This window comes from Branchiostoma belcheri, unplaced genomic scaffold (genome assembly GCF_001625305.1).
Source record: "Branchiostoma belcheri isolate BF01 breed outbred unplaced genomic scaffold, Haploidv18h27 scaffold173, whole genome shotgun sequence".
NCBI classification, from domain to species: domain Eukaryota; kingdom Metazoa; phylum Chordata; class Leptocardii; order Amphioxiformes; family Branchiostomatidae; genus Branchiostoma; species Branchiostoma belcheri.
Window position 1 is genome coordinate 178,383 of NW_017803191.1, and position 16,502 is coordinate 194,884.

Below are 16,502 nucleotides of genomic sequence, written 5' to 3' on the forward strand. Positions count from 1 at the left end.
CTGCTGAATCCCTTACCAGGGTGCATTCCACCATTCAGGATACAATTGTTATGTCATTTAAGATTGCATGGGATCTGAAATCCTCAAGAATGCAACAAATGGGTCAAAACTGTTTGGGCTATCGTTGAATCCCTAAACAACCAATCTTAAATCAACATGTGCATCTTGATCTATCTTTGGTTTATGAATTTATTGCATACATGTATGTGAGCACTTCTTTGGCATGAAAGTTGTGCAAGAATGTTGATTGGAGTTAGCCTTTAAAAATCTAAACAAGGATAACTACAGTTCATCACCATATCTGGATGGAATAGAGGATAGAAGTGACTTAATTGTTATAAACTCCCTATGTATGTACTTTAATTTCAAGCATGCAGGAAAAAGCACTTGAATATGTGCCAAACTTACTTGATAACTATTTGCATACTCAGTAGTTTTTCAAGGCACCTCACCTACACTGTTACACCGTAATTCAAGTACTATATGCTAAAAGTTAATAGCTAGTACATGTGCCGTGAATCTGGTGATCTGCCATCTATCTATCTGATGTTACCCTGTAGGTGTTGGTTCTGCCACATCAGAACATGACATGATAAAATGGATAGGGCCAAGACAGGGGTTATACAGTATGTCATTACTGCAGTTATGATGGGCAGAGAACAGACATTGGCATGATGCTACTGCAAAGTGATGTCTGCACTTAACCTTTAACATGCCAAATTACCATCTCCACCTGCAGTGGTTCAAAGGAGTGGGGTCCCCCTGCAGCATGCCAAAGGTTAATGTGCGTGTGACGGCGGGAACTGGCGTCTGAGTTTATGATCTTATCGCCGTACGGTAGATTGCACGGGTGATTTATTTGCAGTACATGTGTACTCGTGAAATGGCCCCCAGTAGTATGAAGTTGCATAACTTCTTGAAGTGCACAGATCACAGTAAGGACATTGAAGTTAGATTTGTCATTAATGTAGCACCCTCCCAGTGTACCAGGTTGTTCATGGAGGTCCCAAGACAGTGGTGATGTTTGAACTAGCCATATATTACATCAATGACAGTATCATTAGATGAGATTCCACTGTCAGTAGTGTCATAGACTGTTTGGAGAGGACAATTAAAAAGTAATAATATTATACTTGTAATATTTTTTGCAGATTGCATCAGAAGTGCACCTGTGGAGCCACCTGAAGGGTAAAAAGCACCAGGAAGCCATGTCTGAGCAGATGGAGGGAAAAATGTTATCAGAAGAAGAAATGGTAAATTTGACTTTTAAGTTTAACCTCCTCCCTGCTGCCTTACCCCATAACCATTAGATAAGTGGAAGACAAATGGCTACTTCAGTGTGCTAAAGGTCAAAACTTTCAGTCACTACCGGTATTCTGGTTTTCACCGAAACTTACTACACATGTATCGGGTTTAACTTTGCAGGGTTAGACCAAGCAGCATTTTTGTCTTGTGGGTTAGCACATTAAAAATTATGCTTCTTGATGTCTCAATTTAAACCCAGCAAAGCTGCATTGCTTCTTTCTTTCTTCAAATTACAGCAATACACATGGAGCACTAGGCAGCAAATTCAGCTGATGCTGTGCTCCACACATTACAGATGGCATTACATCAAAGCTGCATTGCTTCATCACTTATAAGAAATGCATTATGCTTAAGTTTACTTTTATAGTTATCTCCATTTTTACTGCTTTTTTTAAACACTGTTCAAAATTCTCTGTGTAGCAAACCCTCTCGTTGAAGTACATCAAAGATGCCCTGGAGGGAGGACATGACACCAGTGCTGAACAGGAGAAGGAACGACAGAAAATGCTGAAGAAACGTGCCAAAAAGCTCCGCTCTAGGATGGCGGCCAGGTGTGTTTTGTTTTCCTGTACTTATCATGACTTGTCATGGGAACAACTAAGAAACAAATAAATACCAATACCCGCAATGGCCACATGCAAGATGCATATTATGGTTGATACATGTAGTCGCAGTGATAAAGAAAGACAAGGAAGTTCCAGGTGTAGCAGGCAAAAATGTACCCCTAATATTCTGTACCCCATGTATGCTGACCAGGGGTACATTCCAGCTTGCTACACATGCTTCACATGATGCAAGATCAACTTACAACACTCTAACACTTTTAACAAGATGTTGCCATTGTATGCTTGCTCCCTCCATGTTTACAATTTTTTACCTTGATTGTGATATCTTTTCCCTTTCATCATCATATAATTATCATCATTTTGCTTTTATGACAAATAAACCAACAGTTGATTAACATGATAATTTCATTTATACACAGCAGAGAGAAGCTGTTGATTGGATTTTATTCTACAATCTCTCTCAATCTGCAGTTTAATTTGTCAATCTAGATGTAAATACGATTACTGATCAGAGGCACTTCCTTTCCAATGCTTTTATTACAATTGTCAGAACTCCAATATTGTACATCACACTCGGTTTACAGCTGTCATATCAAATTGAGGGCATTCTTGGGACAGCTGTTGACGTGTCACCAGGGCTCTAGCCTGTACTCTTTTTTCCCATGAATTGCAGGAACTTTTTGACTTGAGACGGAAACATTTTTAAACCATTCGATCAACCTTGCGGACAAAATTGACAAAAATCTTAGCTAGAAATATAAGAACATCCAACGAACCACCAACAACCACTCACCACGCCATGATTTGCCTCAGTCTCAAAATGTGTGAAATTGCATATATGGACGCTTGAAAATCCTCAATTTGTCCATGACCCCCCTAGATTGTGAGTACCCTCCCCCCTCAGGTCTGATCATCAGCCTGGGCTGACAGAAAAAAAATTTGAGCTAGCTAGAGCCCTGTGTGTCACACAACGTTCTTGTAGATCCTTGCCAGCAGTCATTTCTGTGATGGCCTTCCCGAAACCTCCATGACACTAAAAACAAACTGTAAAGGAGGAATGCGACCGTGCCTTAAGTGAATAGAGAAAGGAAATGTTTGTGGCCATGATTGGCCCATTCATTGGAGCAGCCACGGCTGCCTGATTTCTCTGCAGGCACATTAGCAGCCTTTAAACTTGCCATCGATCAGATGTGCAGGAAATTGGCCGAGCTGATCCATCCTGATTCCTCGGGCCTCCGACCTGTCCGTCAGGCAATCTGTCTTGGCGAAAATGTCTGCGGGAACAAATAAGCCAATTTCAGCGCCTTGTGTCATGATTAGGCAGATCAATAGAGCTAATTAAGTCTTGAAAAATCAATCTGATCAATATTTTCAATCAGCTGCACAATGTCAGATGGATGGCTTAATTAATTGCGGTGTACGTGGCCTCGTTTGTCTGCAGGGGACGGGAGTACGAGAGCGTCCACGGCGGCAAGTTACCCAACCCGGACTCCACGCACCGGGCAAAGTAAGTCACCTTCGTTACGTCAGCCACGCAGTGTCACTTGGGGCAAGAAATAAAACTGTATTTGAATTTCTTTCCTTTTTTTAGATTAACTTTCCATCACTCTCATGAACATGGCATTGTGTGCTTGGAAAACGTGAAAGGGTGCTATCACACATGATTTAACACACTATAGATATATACAGGTACACTGCAAACCATATTCAAAAATTCACCAAAAATGCTTAAACACCAAAAAGTATTCAACACCTCAGAATTCACAAAAAGTTTTTCACACAAACTTTACATGAACATATGAAGATATACTGTCACTGTCACACCTGATTTTTAACACACTACAATGTACATACGTTATATGCTACAGCTCATACTTAGTATTCCACAACTTCACAAAAAGGACCTAAAGATTCACAACTAGTGTACATGTATATGACAAAGACTATTATTATAATATTAGTATATAGTGTTGGGATCTGGAAAACAAAGAACCATGCTCCTAACACTTCAGGACAAAGTTGTCCGTCAGGTTGAAGTTGTTGTCACAGCGGCTAAGTTCCTGCGATGTTGTCTAACATTGATTTTGTTGGATCCTCGCGGCAGACCATGACAAAAGGTTATTGGCAGGTCAATGGGGGCAAACACATTTGTATCGGAAAAGCCGACGGCTGCCAGGGGGAAAATGATTCCGCTTCTGTCCTACAGTAAATTTCCTATTGCAAATCATATTAGCCGGGAAACAAATCTAGTTACCATCTCAGGTCCAGACTTTATTACCTGATTTTATTTGCTGGCCTCCATTGATTGCACCCTGCTCTGAGGTCATCGCTGCTTCACACTGTCTGGGTGTTTGGTGCAGCTTCTGACAGCAGTCCACTGTCGTCCCACCAATGCCGCTCTCTCATCTTCTTTCACACTACACAAGGATGGAAACAAAAACTTGTAGTTCACACAGTTATTATTTGTGGAAGAGTTTCAGTGGAATAAACTGAAATTTCCATCGGAATAAACTGAAAGTTCCATTCAAACTTGATAGAAAGTGTTCACAGAACACGAATATTTGTCTTGATAGAAAGTGTTCACAGAATGCCAATATGACTTGATATCTAGTGTTCATAGAGTACCAATATGACTTGACAGAAAGTGTTCACAGAATGCCAATATGATGCTAAATAGAAAGACTTAGCGTTCACAGAACACCAATATGACTTGACTGTTAGAAAGTGTTCACAGAACATCAATACATAACACCAAAATAGGACTTGACAGAATGTGTTCGCAGAACACCAATATGACACCATTCAATGGTTGTCCCACCACCACACGCTCAGTAATTTTCTGCTTTCAACAGAAAATAATCTGCAGTTCACACACAGCCACACCAAATTTGAAAGAGTTTCAGTGGGTTGACACATTCTATTAGCCTTGATAGAAAACGTTCACAGAACACCAACATGAAGCCATGTGTAAGATGTGGCACCTTGGCACTGTTTTGCAGTGCTTATTGCCTGTGTTTGGGGTAGGTAATAAGTTGGAAATTTCTTATCACCCGTACTGAATCTGGGACAATTTGATACTCAGCCCAGGTAACTGGATTAAGGAGACATAAGCCATAACTCTACAGATTCTAATTTGAATAGCAATCCTGGATCAAATTAGGTTTCTAACCTTTGATCGATTGCAGATAAATGTTGATTTTTCTCAGGAGAAAGTAGGGTTGACTCTGATATTCACCTGCAAGTGCATAAAGGCAGTGCACTTCACTCTATTCTATGGGGTAACTGTGTTTTGATGCATTATTTTAGTAGAGCTCTGTCACTTTTGTTGAAAGATGTATTTTTGACAGGAAATTAAGGACACTTAAGATATTGTGGCATTGATGGCCGAGTGATAAGGCTAGCGAGAGGACATGGGATCAAGACGTCACTGGTTTGAATCCTGGCATTCATGGCTAGATGTTTTGTCTGTTGGAAAGGTACTATACATGACTTTCCCAGATGTACAATGTAAATGGTTACCTGACTTCTGTTGGAGAGGTGAAAGGTGGTGGAAGAGAGGGCTCTGCCAATATCATACTGTGCCCAAGACACAACAGACCATGTGACCAAAAGAAGGCTATGGGGCTACCTTTAAAGTTCCTCAGTTAAGGGCATACTGTGCTTGTGGATCAAAACCTAACACTAACACTCATGCAAAATATAACTAAGATATGTACCCTAGTTTTACCATCTAACTTATTCTGTCATATTCCAGTAGTAACATTTTAAAAGTGAAACAAAATGCTGAACTTCCCAAATACCAGTATACCAAATACCATTTATAAAATGGCCAATGGCTTAGTTCCCAAATATCCGCAAGACTTGGTTCCCCCACTTATCCGTGATTCCACCCCTTATGGCCTGCGTACTGACCAGAATAATCTCCCTTTTACCCTCAAAACTGAAAAGTACAAAAAATCTTTCTTGCCTTCTGCTGTTTTCTCTTGGAACAAGATACCCCAGACCGCCAAAGAATCCCCATCCATTCGTGCATTCAAAAATGAATTAGAGTCTTGCTTTGATAGCATGCCCAGACATCCTCACTACTCTCACGGCCACGGACACCATGTGACTCACCTTACCAGACTCAGGCTTGGTTTCAGCCAGCTGAACTACCACCTATTCCAGCATCACTGTATCAGTAGTCCCGAGTGCAAATGTGGGCATCCAAATGAGACACCAGAACACTATTTATTACACTGCAAATGTTATAATACTGAAAGGACCAAAATGTTGTTATCCATATCTTGCCTTCATCTTGAAAACATACTTCCCTCCGACCCACTCAACGTAAACGACGCCACATTATGTACTTTACTTCTTACAGGTAGCCCCTCCCTCCCATACCCTACCAACTACCGTATCTTTGATATTGTGTTTAACTATATCCACCACTCTGGAAGATTTGACCAATCTCAATAATGTTATGCTAGGTATTGGTGCGCCAGCCACTTTCATTTTATGTTAATGCTATACTTCATGTTATCCTTATGTTTACATTTGTATTATGTTTTATGAGCAGCGGATTTACATAAGCACAACAAGTGCTTCCTATCCAATGCTCAAAAATCCATGTGAATAAAATAAAAATAAAATAAAAATAAAAAATAAATACCAGTATACATTAAAATCAGATGAGAGAAAAGGTAATTAATGCCTCCTGAGCTTTTCCCTCAAGAACATTATATTAAACTTTCTTCAGATTTAACTTTTGCGGGTGCTTGCATTCTGCAACTATATTGCACTTGCAGGTGGGAAACTTCTGTTGGAGCCATGTACATGTAAGTGTTAAAATCACTCAGTAGCGGTGACGGACCAAAGTATAGGCAGGACGTTTAAGAATTAACAAAATCTGGGTCTTACAATGAAAACGGTTCAGTAGCAAATTGTAAGATCAACAATGATTACTGGCTGCATCCTGTGAGCTGCCTGAGATCAATACTTCCCATTTGCACAAATGGCGGTCATCACAGCAGCGCATACACATGGCAAATTGCCTCCCGCTACCTCACAGCTCTTGATTATTTGTGGCGCAACAAAGATGGCAACATCATCTTTCACCGACGTGTCAGACACAGTTTGCCGGCACCGAATTCGGCACACACGTACCAAAAATGTAGGTTGAGCTCTCTACTGTAATCAGCTGCAGTAATTTCCCTCTCTGGAAATGAATGCCCCAGTATTGATTGAAAAATTAAGTTAGTTTTATTAGTGGTGGATGTGAGATTGTTCTCGCCGGTTTTGGTGTCCTCTCTGGAGTGATAGATTAAAATGGTAAGCTGGATATTCTGGGTTTGTATAAAATGTTGCACTAGAAGATGATTGGATTTGCACTATTGTATCTACAGTAGACGTGTTTGCTGTAGGAATGGGCAACCTGGATGAAATAAAAACAGGCCAGTTCTTGTGATTTAAAATACACAATGATTTCCTCTTAAAAACATTTGTATCATATGGATTCGAGAACTTGACAAGTTTTCGTTGCAGTTATCTTCATGACTATAGCATACATGTAGTACTGCATGTACATTTTTGTACACCAGCATTTGAGCCAGACTTGACTGTACAAGACATTCATTGTGGACAAGGAAGCCAAACTGGCAAGTGCCAAGGGTGCAAGAAATTTAGGCAGTTCTGCAATATGCTCCCCTTTTGCAATTCTAAACCAGGCTTCTATCTCAAGATACATTGTATTAAGATGCCCATTTTAACTGGAAACTAGAGTTCAATGATCTCATACCTTCACCAAATGACATTAACCTAAAGTTTATGACTGATCAGTTATCCTAAGAAAGAAAGCCATTCTAGCACCCTTGATGTTCTGAACAAAACATATTTAATACCTCTAAACAAAACATATGTAACACCTCTAAACAATTTGAGACATCCATTGTAGAAAAAGTATATCGAAAGATGCCATTAAAGCCTAGCTGGCAGGAGGGCTAGTAAATACTGTCTGGCAGTACCAGTAGCTTGCTGTGGTGGTACCAGCATTCTAGCCTAGTGAAGGTTTGAATGACAAGGATAGCCTTGATTTCTAACACACCACACAAGACTCCTGCTTGATGCTGTGTTTAACCTTCCCCCTGCTGAGTCATGCTAGAGCCAATAATCAGATGGAGACAGCCCAACCACTGCAGGGGGAAGGTTGATTCCTGAGCTGGATGTTTTTACCTTCATCTGCGCTCCCATTTTTGATGCAGATAGTTACCTGGGGAGTTGTCCTTTAGTAGACTTAGTCTAGTATTCCAACCAGTATACATGTAAGTGCACATGTATGGTATACTCTGAAGCATTATGCAACACTTACATGGACATGTGGTATTATTACCTCTACCCGTTTGTACAGGGATTTTATTTTCAGTGTGTTTGTCTGCTTATATGTTTGTTTGTCCATATTCATTTGAATACAGTAAAGCCACAGGAAGTGGGGGGGGATGGTATAACCACAGACTGACAGGAAGGTTGAATTAGAGCTCAAAATGAAGTGATATGATGGAAGAACTCAAGGATGTCATGTGCACAACAATGGAATATGCACAGAATTAGTGAGAAATTCACAATGATAATAAGAAATCTTGGTCCAGAGCCAGGGTCATTAACCACTGGACACTGCACACTACCTTTCAAACACCTGTACATACATGACAAGTAACTCTCCTTCTCCCAAATATTAAGTAGTACTTAAATGTGCACAGAATTCAAAGTTTCCTCAGGTTAATCATTAATGTGTTACTTTGAAAAGCGACAGTGACTTGTTGCCGCCACATACTTCTCCACGCAATTCTCCACACAATTTCAAGGCTGCGGCAGCTACATAACAGATGACAAGAGCAGTAGATGATGGTACAATGCGCCTTGGTGATGACTGTGCCTCCGTGGCACAACGCACATCCACCTTGCGCCTGATGGCACTTTGTCACACCCTCACCGTGCAGCGCTGTCACAGCCTTCCGTCAATGGCTGGAAATGAGACATCTCTCGCCGTGATGGATGGCTCATCACCGGGATGCCACACAAAATGGGAATGCAATTTGCTAAGTACCCATTTGGGCCCAATGTCGGCAAATAGAAAATCAGAACGTTTGTAACTGATTTTTTTCTTCAAGAGTTGATAGTTCATAAATTGTTGGCGATGATGGCATGTTCTCTCCCCCCGTAGATTTATGTCAGATTCTTCACCCCGCAGCATGTCATTTCTTTGTTCTCAATCTTTCAGCTTAGTGTCTTGGCAGTTTAATACTTGGTTCTTGGAATTGCCTCTGGAAAAAAATTTAGAGTTGAAATGGAGTTTGTTTGATAGCGTCAGTTTGCTTCACCTTCAACTTCGGACTTGAACACCAGATATCTTGAGACAATATTAGGGCAATACTAGTACAATACTAGTATTTTGATTCTAACAAATAAACAAACCACATTTTGTGAGTGTACCTTTACATGTACGAAACATTTATTTCCTTTTTTTGCTGCACTCAAACCAACACCATAGCATGTTGTACTGATGTTTGAACTACTTGAACGTGGAAAGTTCTTTCATACGGAAAGTTGTTTGTTATGGGAAAGTTTCCTACTTCTCCAATCCCATTTGGTTATTTACAATTTTAAAAGTAGTAGAACATCAGGGAAGAAACAGAAATTTTAAACTTATTTTTAGTATTAACTGTGACAGTCACACATTACAGTTGTGATAATTAGATCGTTGCCACTTACAGTTGTCATTAGATTGATTTAGCATAACACATTGAGGCCATTCTTGGAAGAGTCGTGGGTGTGTCATGCAAAATTCAGTAGTCTTGTGACAGACAGTGTTGTAGATCCTAATTATAAGATTGGTTCTGTCATATGTAATTTGTAACTTGTGTACACAAACTTTGTGCAATTCAGGGAGTTTTATCCCTGCTGTAAGGTTTGCTTTTCGGTGTCACAAATTGATAAAATCTTTTTTTACATAGCTTTGCTGAATATCGTTTGACAAAAAGGATGTGACCATGCTTAAAGAGAGAAAGGTCCAAGAGTTAACTGTCTACAATACAGTGGGAAGCTTGTCCTATGGAGGCTGTACTAAGTCTTGTATCTCCACCCTGGTCCTGTGGTGACTACAAAGTTGCAGAAGAAGCCCCTCCGCAGCCTGACCTTGCAGCGGGACACAATCAGAATTCCAGATGCCTGTCACGGGTCGATCCCAACATTTATTTTCCCACATTACCTACTTGAAGGGAAGCTTATGGCCTGCATGAAACTTCCATTTCTTCCGGGCCAGTAAACTGTCCCGGCCGCAACGTCTCCGTGATTTATTGACAAGCAATCAATATTTTCCATATTGTTAATAACTTGGATGAAAATCTAGCCTTCTTTTGCTTGTAAAGTTGACTTCTTTGGTGAAGGCTGAAACAGATCTGTTCCTTGAAATCAATGCCGTGGTCATTACTGAGATGAAATTTCTATCAGGACGGCTTGGGAGGGATCGTAGCCAGCTCACAGGCCCATCCATCAGCCACCACCGGTATGAATAAGAGACATACATAAGAGACAAGTGGCATGTCTAGAGTCATATCCTACACTTTAAATTTCCAGATTATTACCAGAAAGGCCAAACTTACTGCAACGTTATAGAAAAATTGTTCCTGTAGAATATTTATCATGCCGTATATATAATGTACTGACTTTGATGGGTGGTTTAAAGTTTTAGTTGTTGAAAAGTTTTGATATCGTGTCAGTAAACTTTTTACTCAAAGATGTGTATGGGGTGTTGCAAATACGCTGCTACATGTAAATGAATAATATTTCAAGGTTAACTTCTTAAAAGGGGCAGCAGGTTGATCATTTTAAATACTCTCAACAACTTTAGAAACTTCTTACTGTTTTCCTATCCTGTAGCTTTGTGAATTGAAGATGCTAGAGATACCTTCTTTTGTCCTTTTTTTCTCTTGAACTTTTTTTCTCTTTTACAATATTCAAGAGTACATGTAATTTAGGAAACAGGCTTATGTACATGTATTAGGTACTTTATACTGTCAACTATTTGGATCAACTAGTTAGGCAGAATTGGGGTCAATTTTCTAGGCAAAAATCACACAATCGCCAGCTACAAGGCTACATGTCAGCTACAAGGTATATAGATTTTACACTCTACAATTACAATTGTGCAGTTGCATGTTTGTGAGTAATTATGCCCGTGAACTTGGAGATGGACAGGTCGACTCCTGGCCATTGTTGCTAAACTAACTTACATGCTACTGGAAGTTTTTGCAGTACTTTGGATGAGACGTTAAGCTGGGGTTCCAAACTTGAAGAAAGCTGTCATACCCATGTTGACAGAAAGTACATTCGAGAAGCAGTGCCAACTGTACAGTTACAGAACTCTTTCTTTTGGCCTAGGGAAATTAAGCATAAAGTCAACTGAAGATACTGTATGTCAAACAGTGTTCTAGAAGCCTGAAATTTTTTTTCCGTCACCTCAGTTTTGTTTGATGTCTCATGTCAAGCTCTGGAGGCCCAAACCTTGGAGGGTCCGTGGGCATGCTACCCCGAGAAAATTGTGAAATCTCTTGAAAGCCCCTGAAATGCTATTTTCTGCATTTTGAAGGGCAGATTTTGCTGGTAGACAAAGCTTCATGACTGTGATGACATTTGCACAATTTTTGTCCGCTAAAGATGACTGATAGATCCAAATTTTTGTCCATTACAAGAAGCAAAATTCTGTCAAGTGGGTGAAAGACGAAAGCTGGCTAGAGCAGTGATGTTGAACCTGCCTGAAACAGATTGGGATTCAGAGCATCACCTAAGGGTGGCGCCTCTACTGCCGGGGTTAAAGGTCACGGGTATGAGGACCAAAGGCAAAATGATGCGGAGTTGCCGTAGGTGACCTTTGGCGAGAAGGGGTCAGGACAATGTAAATTGACTGAGGTTTTGTGGTGTGGCGGGTTCAGGTTATGATGAGTTCTGCATATATAGAGGACTATCACAAGGAAAGATACACAATGTACATGTACCAGGCAGTTTTACTGGTCAAACAATACAGACACTACAGTGAAGTGTGACTGGTCATTTCATATAATATAACCAGCTACCTTGCACTGCTTGCTTGCAAACCTGGTGTGAACTCACACGAAAAGGCTGTATGTTGCACGATACAGATGCAGATTCTGAAGATATGTAATAGTTAGATATAACCCATCGTTCAACTCATAGTACTAAATGTATAATTGATATTCCATAAGATCAGAATGGAAACATGGCTACCTTTAGTTAGATCTCTGAAGAAAGATGCAGAATGGCATCTGAAATGGCGGCAAATTCAGAGAAAAATGTTGTCTCATGGTGTCAGAAGATCACAAAAATGCATTTATATGAATCCCAACACCTGATGGTAGACACAGCAATCTCAAATGACTACAGTACAGATGTACATGTATTGTAATGCTGTATAGCAATAACTTAAAGTTAAACTGTTACAGACGGTAGTTTCTTGTTGCCATTATAGTATCCCATCCACTAATCACTAAAAATCACTAGAAATATACTTCTTTCATAACATGAACATGTCTTTTTACTATTTTGTGCAGGATACAGAAGGTTGTGAAGGACCTTAACAAGCAGCTTCAGAACCAGGGGACAGGACCATGGCAGCAGAACAGGGTCCAGGCCCTGGACAGGACTCTAGGAGAGGCCAGCAGGGTCATGGAGAAAGGGGTATGTATCCAAGGAACTTCATTCTGGCATGTTTGCTCACACTTGCCTTAAATCAACCATATTCTTTTTCCCTGTCAAGCTTGCTGGCAGAAGTGGTTAGTACAGTGTTAGTGCAGGGCTCGAAATAACATTGAAAATTACCTGCACAAGACAAATATTACCTGCACCACTCAGACCTTGAGAAGTATGGATCCTACTAAAATCTGTTCACAAACCATTGCCACTTTTACACTTCAAAATCCACCCATACTTACAATTGTAATACATGTATATATATATGCATTTGTATAAACCCAGTATACATGGACCAGTGCAGGTTATGTGCAGGTAGACATCAAAAATACCAGCACAGCTCCAATTTTACGTGCACAGTATTTGCGATGCACCTGCATTGTACCGGGTAATTCTTTTTTCTACAATAACAATTAACATTATTTACGTGCCCCCCTCCCCTTGTGAAAGTCAGTATGAAACAAAAGTTGCAATGATGAAAAGAGATGATCTTTGGTGCATTTAACATACTACAGAGGAGTCCCCCAAGTGTTGCCATGTTATCTGAACTTCACGTCCTGATATCTGATAGATGTTAATGACAGGAAGCCTGGGTAGTAAAACTGAATGTTAACTTCTCTGGTCATGTGTTTGGTGCATGTGTAGGCCAGTCAAGGTTACAATGGAAGGGCCATACCAATTCAGTTTGCTGCTTCTTGGATTTTGGAAAAAAGTTTATGCTGAAGTTGAATTGGCATATAGAAAACGGAGTCTATTAAAGGGGATGTCCACTGTACCTTTGTACACTTCTTTGATACAGTTCCAGGGAGTTGATATGATTTAAGAATGTAGTTTTCTTCCCTGCCTTTTATCTTCATCTTTACCTAAATATATCTTGGCTTCAAATGTGTTTGAGGAACTTCAGACTGGCATATTTGCTCACAACTAAGTGAATTGAGTGTGGGCTAGGGCAGGTACATGTAGCAAGTCTAACACATCTGGGTCAAGTTTTATTTTCTTGCCCTTGGTCATGATATTGTCGCCTGTAATATACTTTATTCTAGTACATTTGAAGCTTTAAAAATTGTGTCTTGGTCAGTATCAAGATTAAGTAACTAATGGTCATAGAATATGTGACATCTAAATCCACAGGGATTGTGGCAATACATGTAAGTGCTAACCATGTCATGTACATGTACCACAACCCCCATCTACATGTACCTGAAAGAAGTATCACTTTTGAAAAGAAATCTTGAGAGCACCTGTCAAACAATTGTAAGTGCATTTGCATTATGCATATATTCACAGTGTCTAGTGTGTGAAATGTTGACATGATATAGAATGAAGTCCCTTGAAAGGCAGCCCTGTCCAGACTTGGCAGGATGGGAATTTGTAGGACAGTGAGGTTCTACAGATCAGGTCTGTTTAGTCTCATCGCAGGCATGTGGCAGCACTGCACTTGGTACAGTAACTGTACTGTAGGGTTATCCACAAGTCGGGGAGAAAGTGAAAAAAGTGAAAGCGATCTTGAACCAGTTTAGCGAACTGAACTCAACAAAAAGTTGAGCTATTCAACTAAAACATCAGAACTAGTCGGCTATTCTAGCATAAGACAGATGACATTGTGCATGTAGTCCCTTGCAGTACATTGTGAAATTTCAACAATTATACTCATTACTGAGAAACCAACACTGTTAGTATGGATGTTTAGATGCTAAACTACATGTACTTAATACAATGTATCACAAATGCAAATTCTTGACAATGTTTGAAATATTGCTGGAAACGTGGTATACAGAATTTACATGTAATGTACATGTACTTAATGAAGAAGGAGATACATATTCATGCAAAAGGTTTTTATTTTTACCAACTATACCGAGAGAAATCCCCCTGAACTTACATGTACTTTTATTCATTTTTGGCTGACATCTTGCATGAAAAGCAATGTTTCCTTTGCTTGTAAGTCTTCATCCTTCTCTTACCTTGATCATCCCTTGTCATTTGCAGACTTTTTCCTGACATTGAAATGCAGTGATACTACATGTAGTAGGAGGAGAGATAACCATTGAGAAGAAGCACACCAGTTTTCTTCCAGAAAAACTTGCAAATGTACCACTGCTGCATTGCACTTGTGGATAGTGCCATTGCCTGTGGATAATTTTACCAGTAACCCCAAAAGACTGAGTGTGGATTTCCGTTAAATCAGAGAATAATTGCATCCATGTACAGAGGCATTGATTTTGGTGTGTTTGTTTTGTTTCTTGTGTGTCCATAGTTACTTGAATACACTAAAGTCACAGGAAATGAGGGGGAGTGGTATAACCACAGACTGACAGGAAGGTCAAAATGGTCTCCCTTCAGGCTGGAAGGATGTGCACTATGATACACATTTTTCGTGGATAAGATTTTAATGAAGAAATATAAAGTTGAAATAATTCAAATTGACATTCAATATGAGACAGTTATCAATGTCTTAATGCTATAGCTTACATTTTGTTATTTCCTTTTAAAGCTCACTGATCAGAAATTGTTTTCAATCTTTTAATCTTCTTGTCGAGTGACACAGTTATTTTCTGCAGTAAATGTCACTGTGTTACTGTAACAGTGACTTTTGTCAGATGTTCACTAACAAGCTTGGCACACACTAACTACATTTATGCAACTTATCTGATCATGTCACCCACCCCCACTACCCAAAGTAAACAGCCTAGTCAAACTATTTATTTAGGCAAGAACAATTTAATTCCTTGGTTCTGACGATTGGAACATGATACTAAACTGGACATGAAAGCAGAGTCTGATTAGGGGAGGAAGTTCAGGGAGTGAAGGTAGTCAGTCAGATTCAACGGATATTAAATTCATCCAATGCAATTACAGGGTGGCAAGACTGGATTTTCAAACTCAATTTTCTGGTCATTCTTTTATTGTAGTAAGTTGAATTTATCTTTTCCCATAGAAAACCTCATATCTGTGAGGTAAAAATGTGTTCTCCCTGATGGGAAATGATTCCTTCTTTGTATCAAATCCTGGTAATACATGTAGGTATTTATAGGTGGTACCCAAAAAAACTATCCTCACGTAGCCTATTTGAGGTTATTTCAAAAGTATGACATGATGACAAAAATGTGCTTAAGAAATGGCAGTAAATGTCAATATCAGATTTCCTAATCAAGAATATTTTTTGTTTTGCCCCCGGAAATTTCATTGGATGCCTTTAAGTTCTATGTACACAACTCCACATAATTGGTCCTGGTGAGATACAATGGACTACCTAACTTCTCGACCTTCCTGTTTGGGTCAAAACTTGACCAACATTAATAAGTCCCAGGAAACTTGTTACTGTAGTACATGTGTTAGATCTAGTCTGTCATGTAACAAACAGGCCAGCTCTACTGGGACTGTTGTGTGCAGCACACATGCTGCACTCACTACCAGTACCTTGGAAAATAATATTTTATAATTTTATTATGTTCACTGACATCATAAAGAAAAGGGGAGAGTTCTACCTGCATCCTATAGGCATGTACTACATGAACATGTTTTGTGTGTCCATGTTTTCTTACTTGTCCTTTACAGATGTACATGTTTTACCAACCTGTATATACAATGCTTAGCCATTAAATTGATGAAAATACCCTTTACATTCCTTAAAGTCTTCAACAAGAAAGAAACAAAAATGTTTCTGCCCATCTTAATGACCATAAATATGCTGTAGCTTTCAAGAAAAAATGTTTGAAAAAATATTTGCTCATGGTCATGCAGGTGCACCACAATGTTTTGAACTCTGACCTTATCAGATCTGTCATTAGATACACTTATCCTGTTGTAGAGCAGTACTGTTATTTTAAAAATATGCATGTACATGTAACATTACACAATGTACATGTGTATATAATTAAGTGTTCT

The 16,502-nt window shown here is 39.6% G+C and overlaps 1 protein-coding gene across 1 annotated transcript in view; it reads left to right on the forward strand.

Annotated features, from left to right (window-relative positions):
• LOC109466975 (S phase cyclin A-associated protein in the endoplasmic reticulum-like) overlaps window positions 1-16,502 on the forward strand; it is a 66,721-nt gene that overhangs the window by 13,571 nt on the left and 36,648 nt on the right. The window contains exons 19-22 of the mRNA XM_019764861.1: window positions 1,152-1,253; window positions 1,726-1,856; window positions 3,313-3,378; window positions 12,476-12,602. Of these exons, the coding sequence (XP_019620420.1) occupies window positions 1,152-1,253; window positions 1,726-1,856; window positions 3,313-3,378; window positions 12,476-12,602 (426 nt within the window). The remainder of the gene's footprint in view (window positions 1-1,151; window positions 1,254-1,725; window positions 1,857-3,312; window positions 3,379-12,475; window positions 12,603-16,502) is intronic.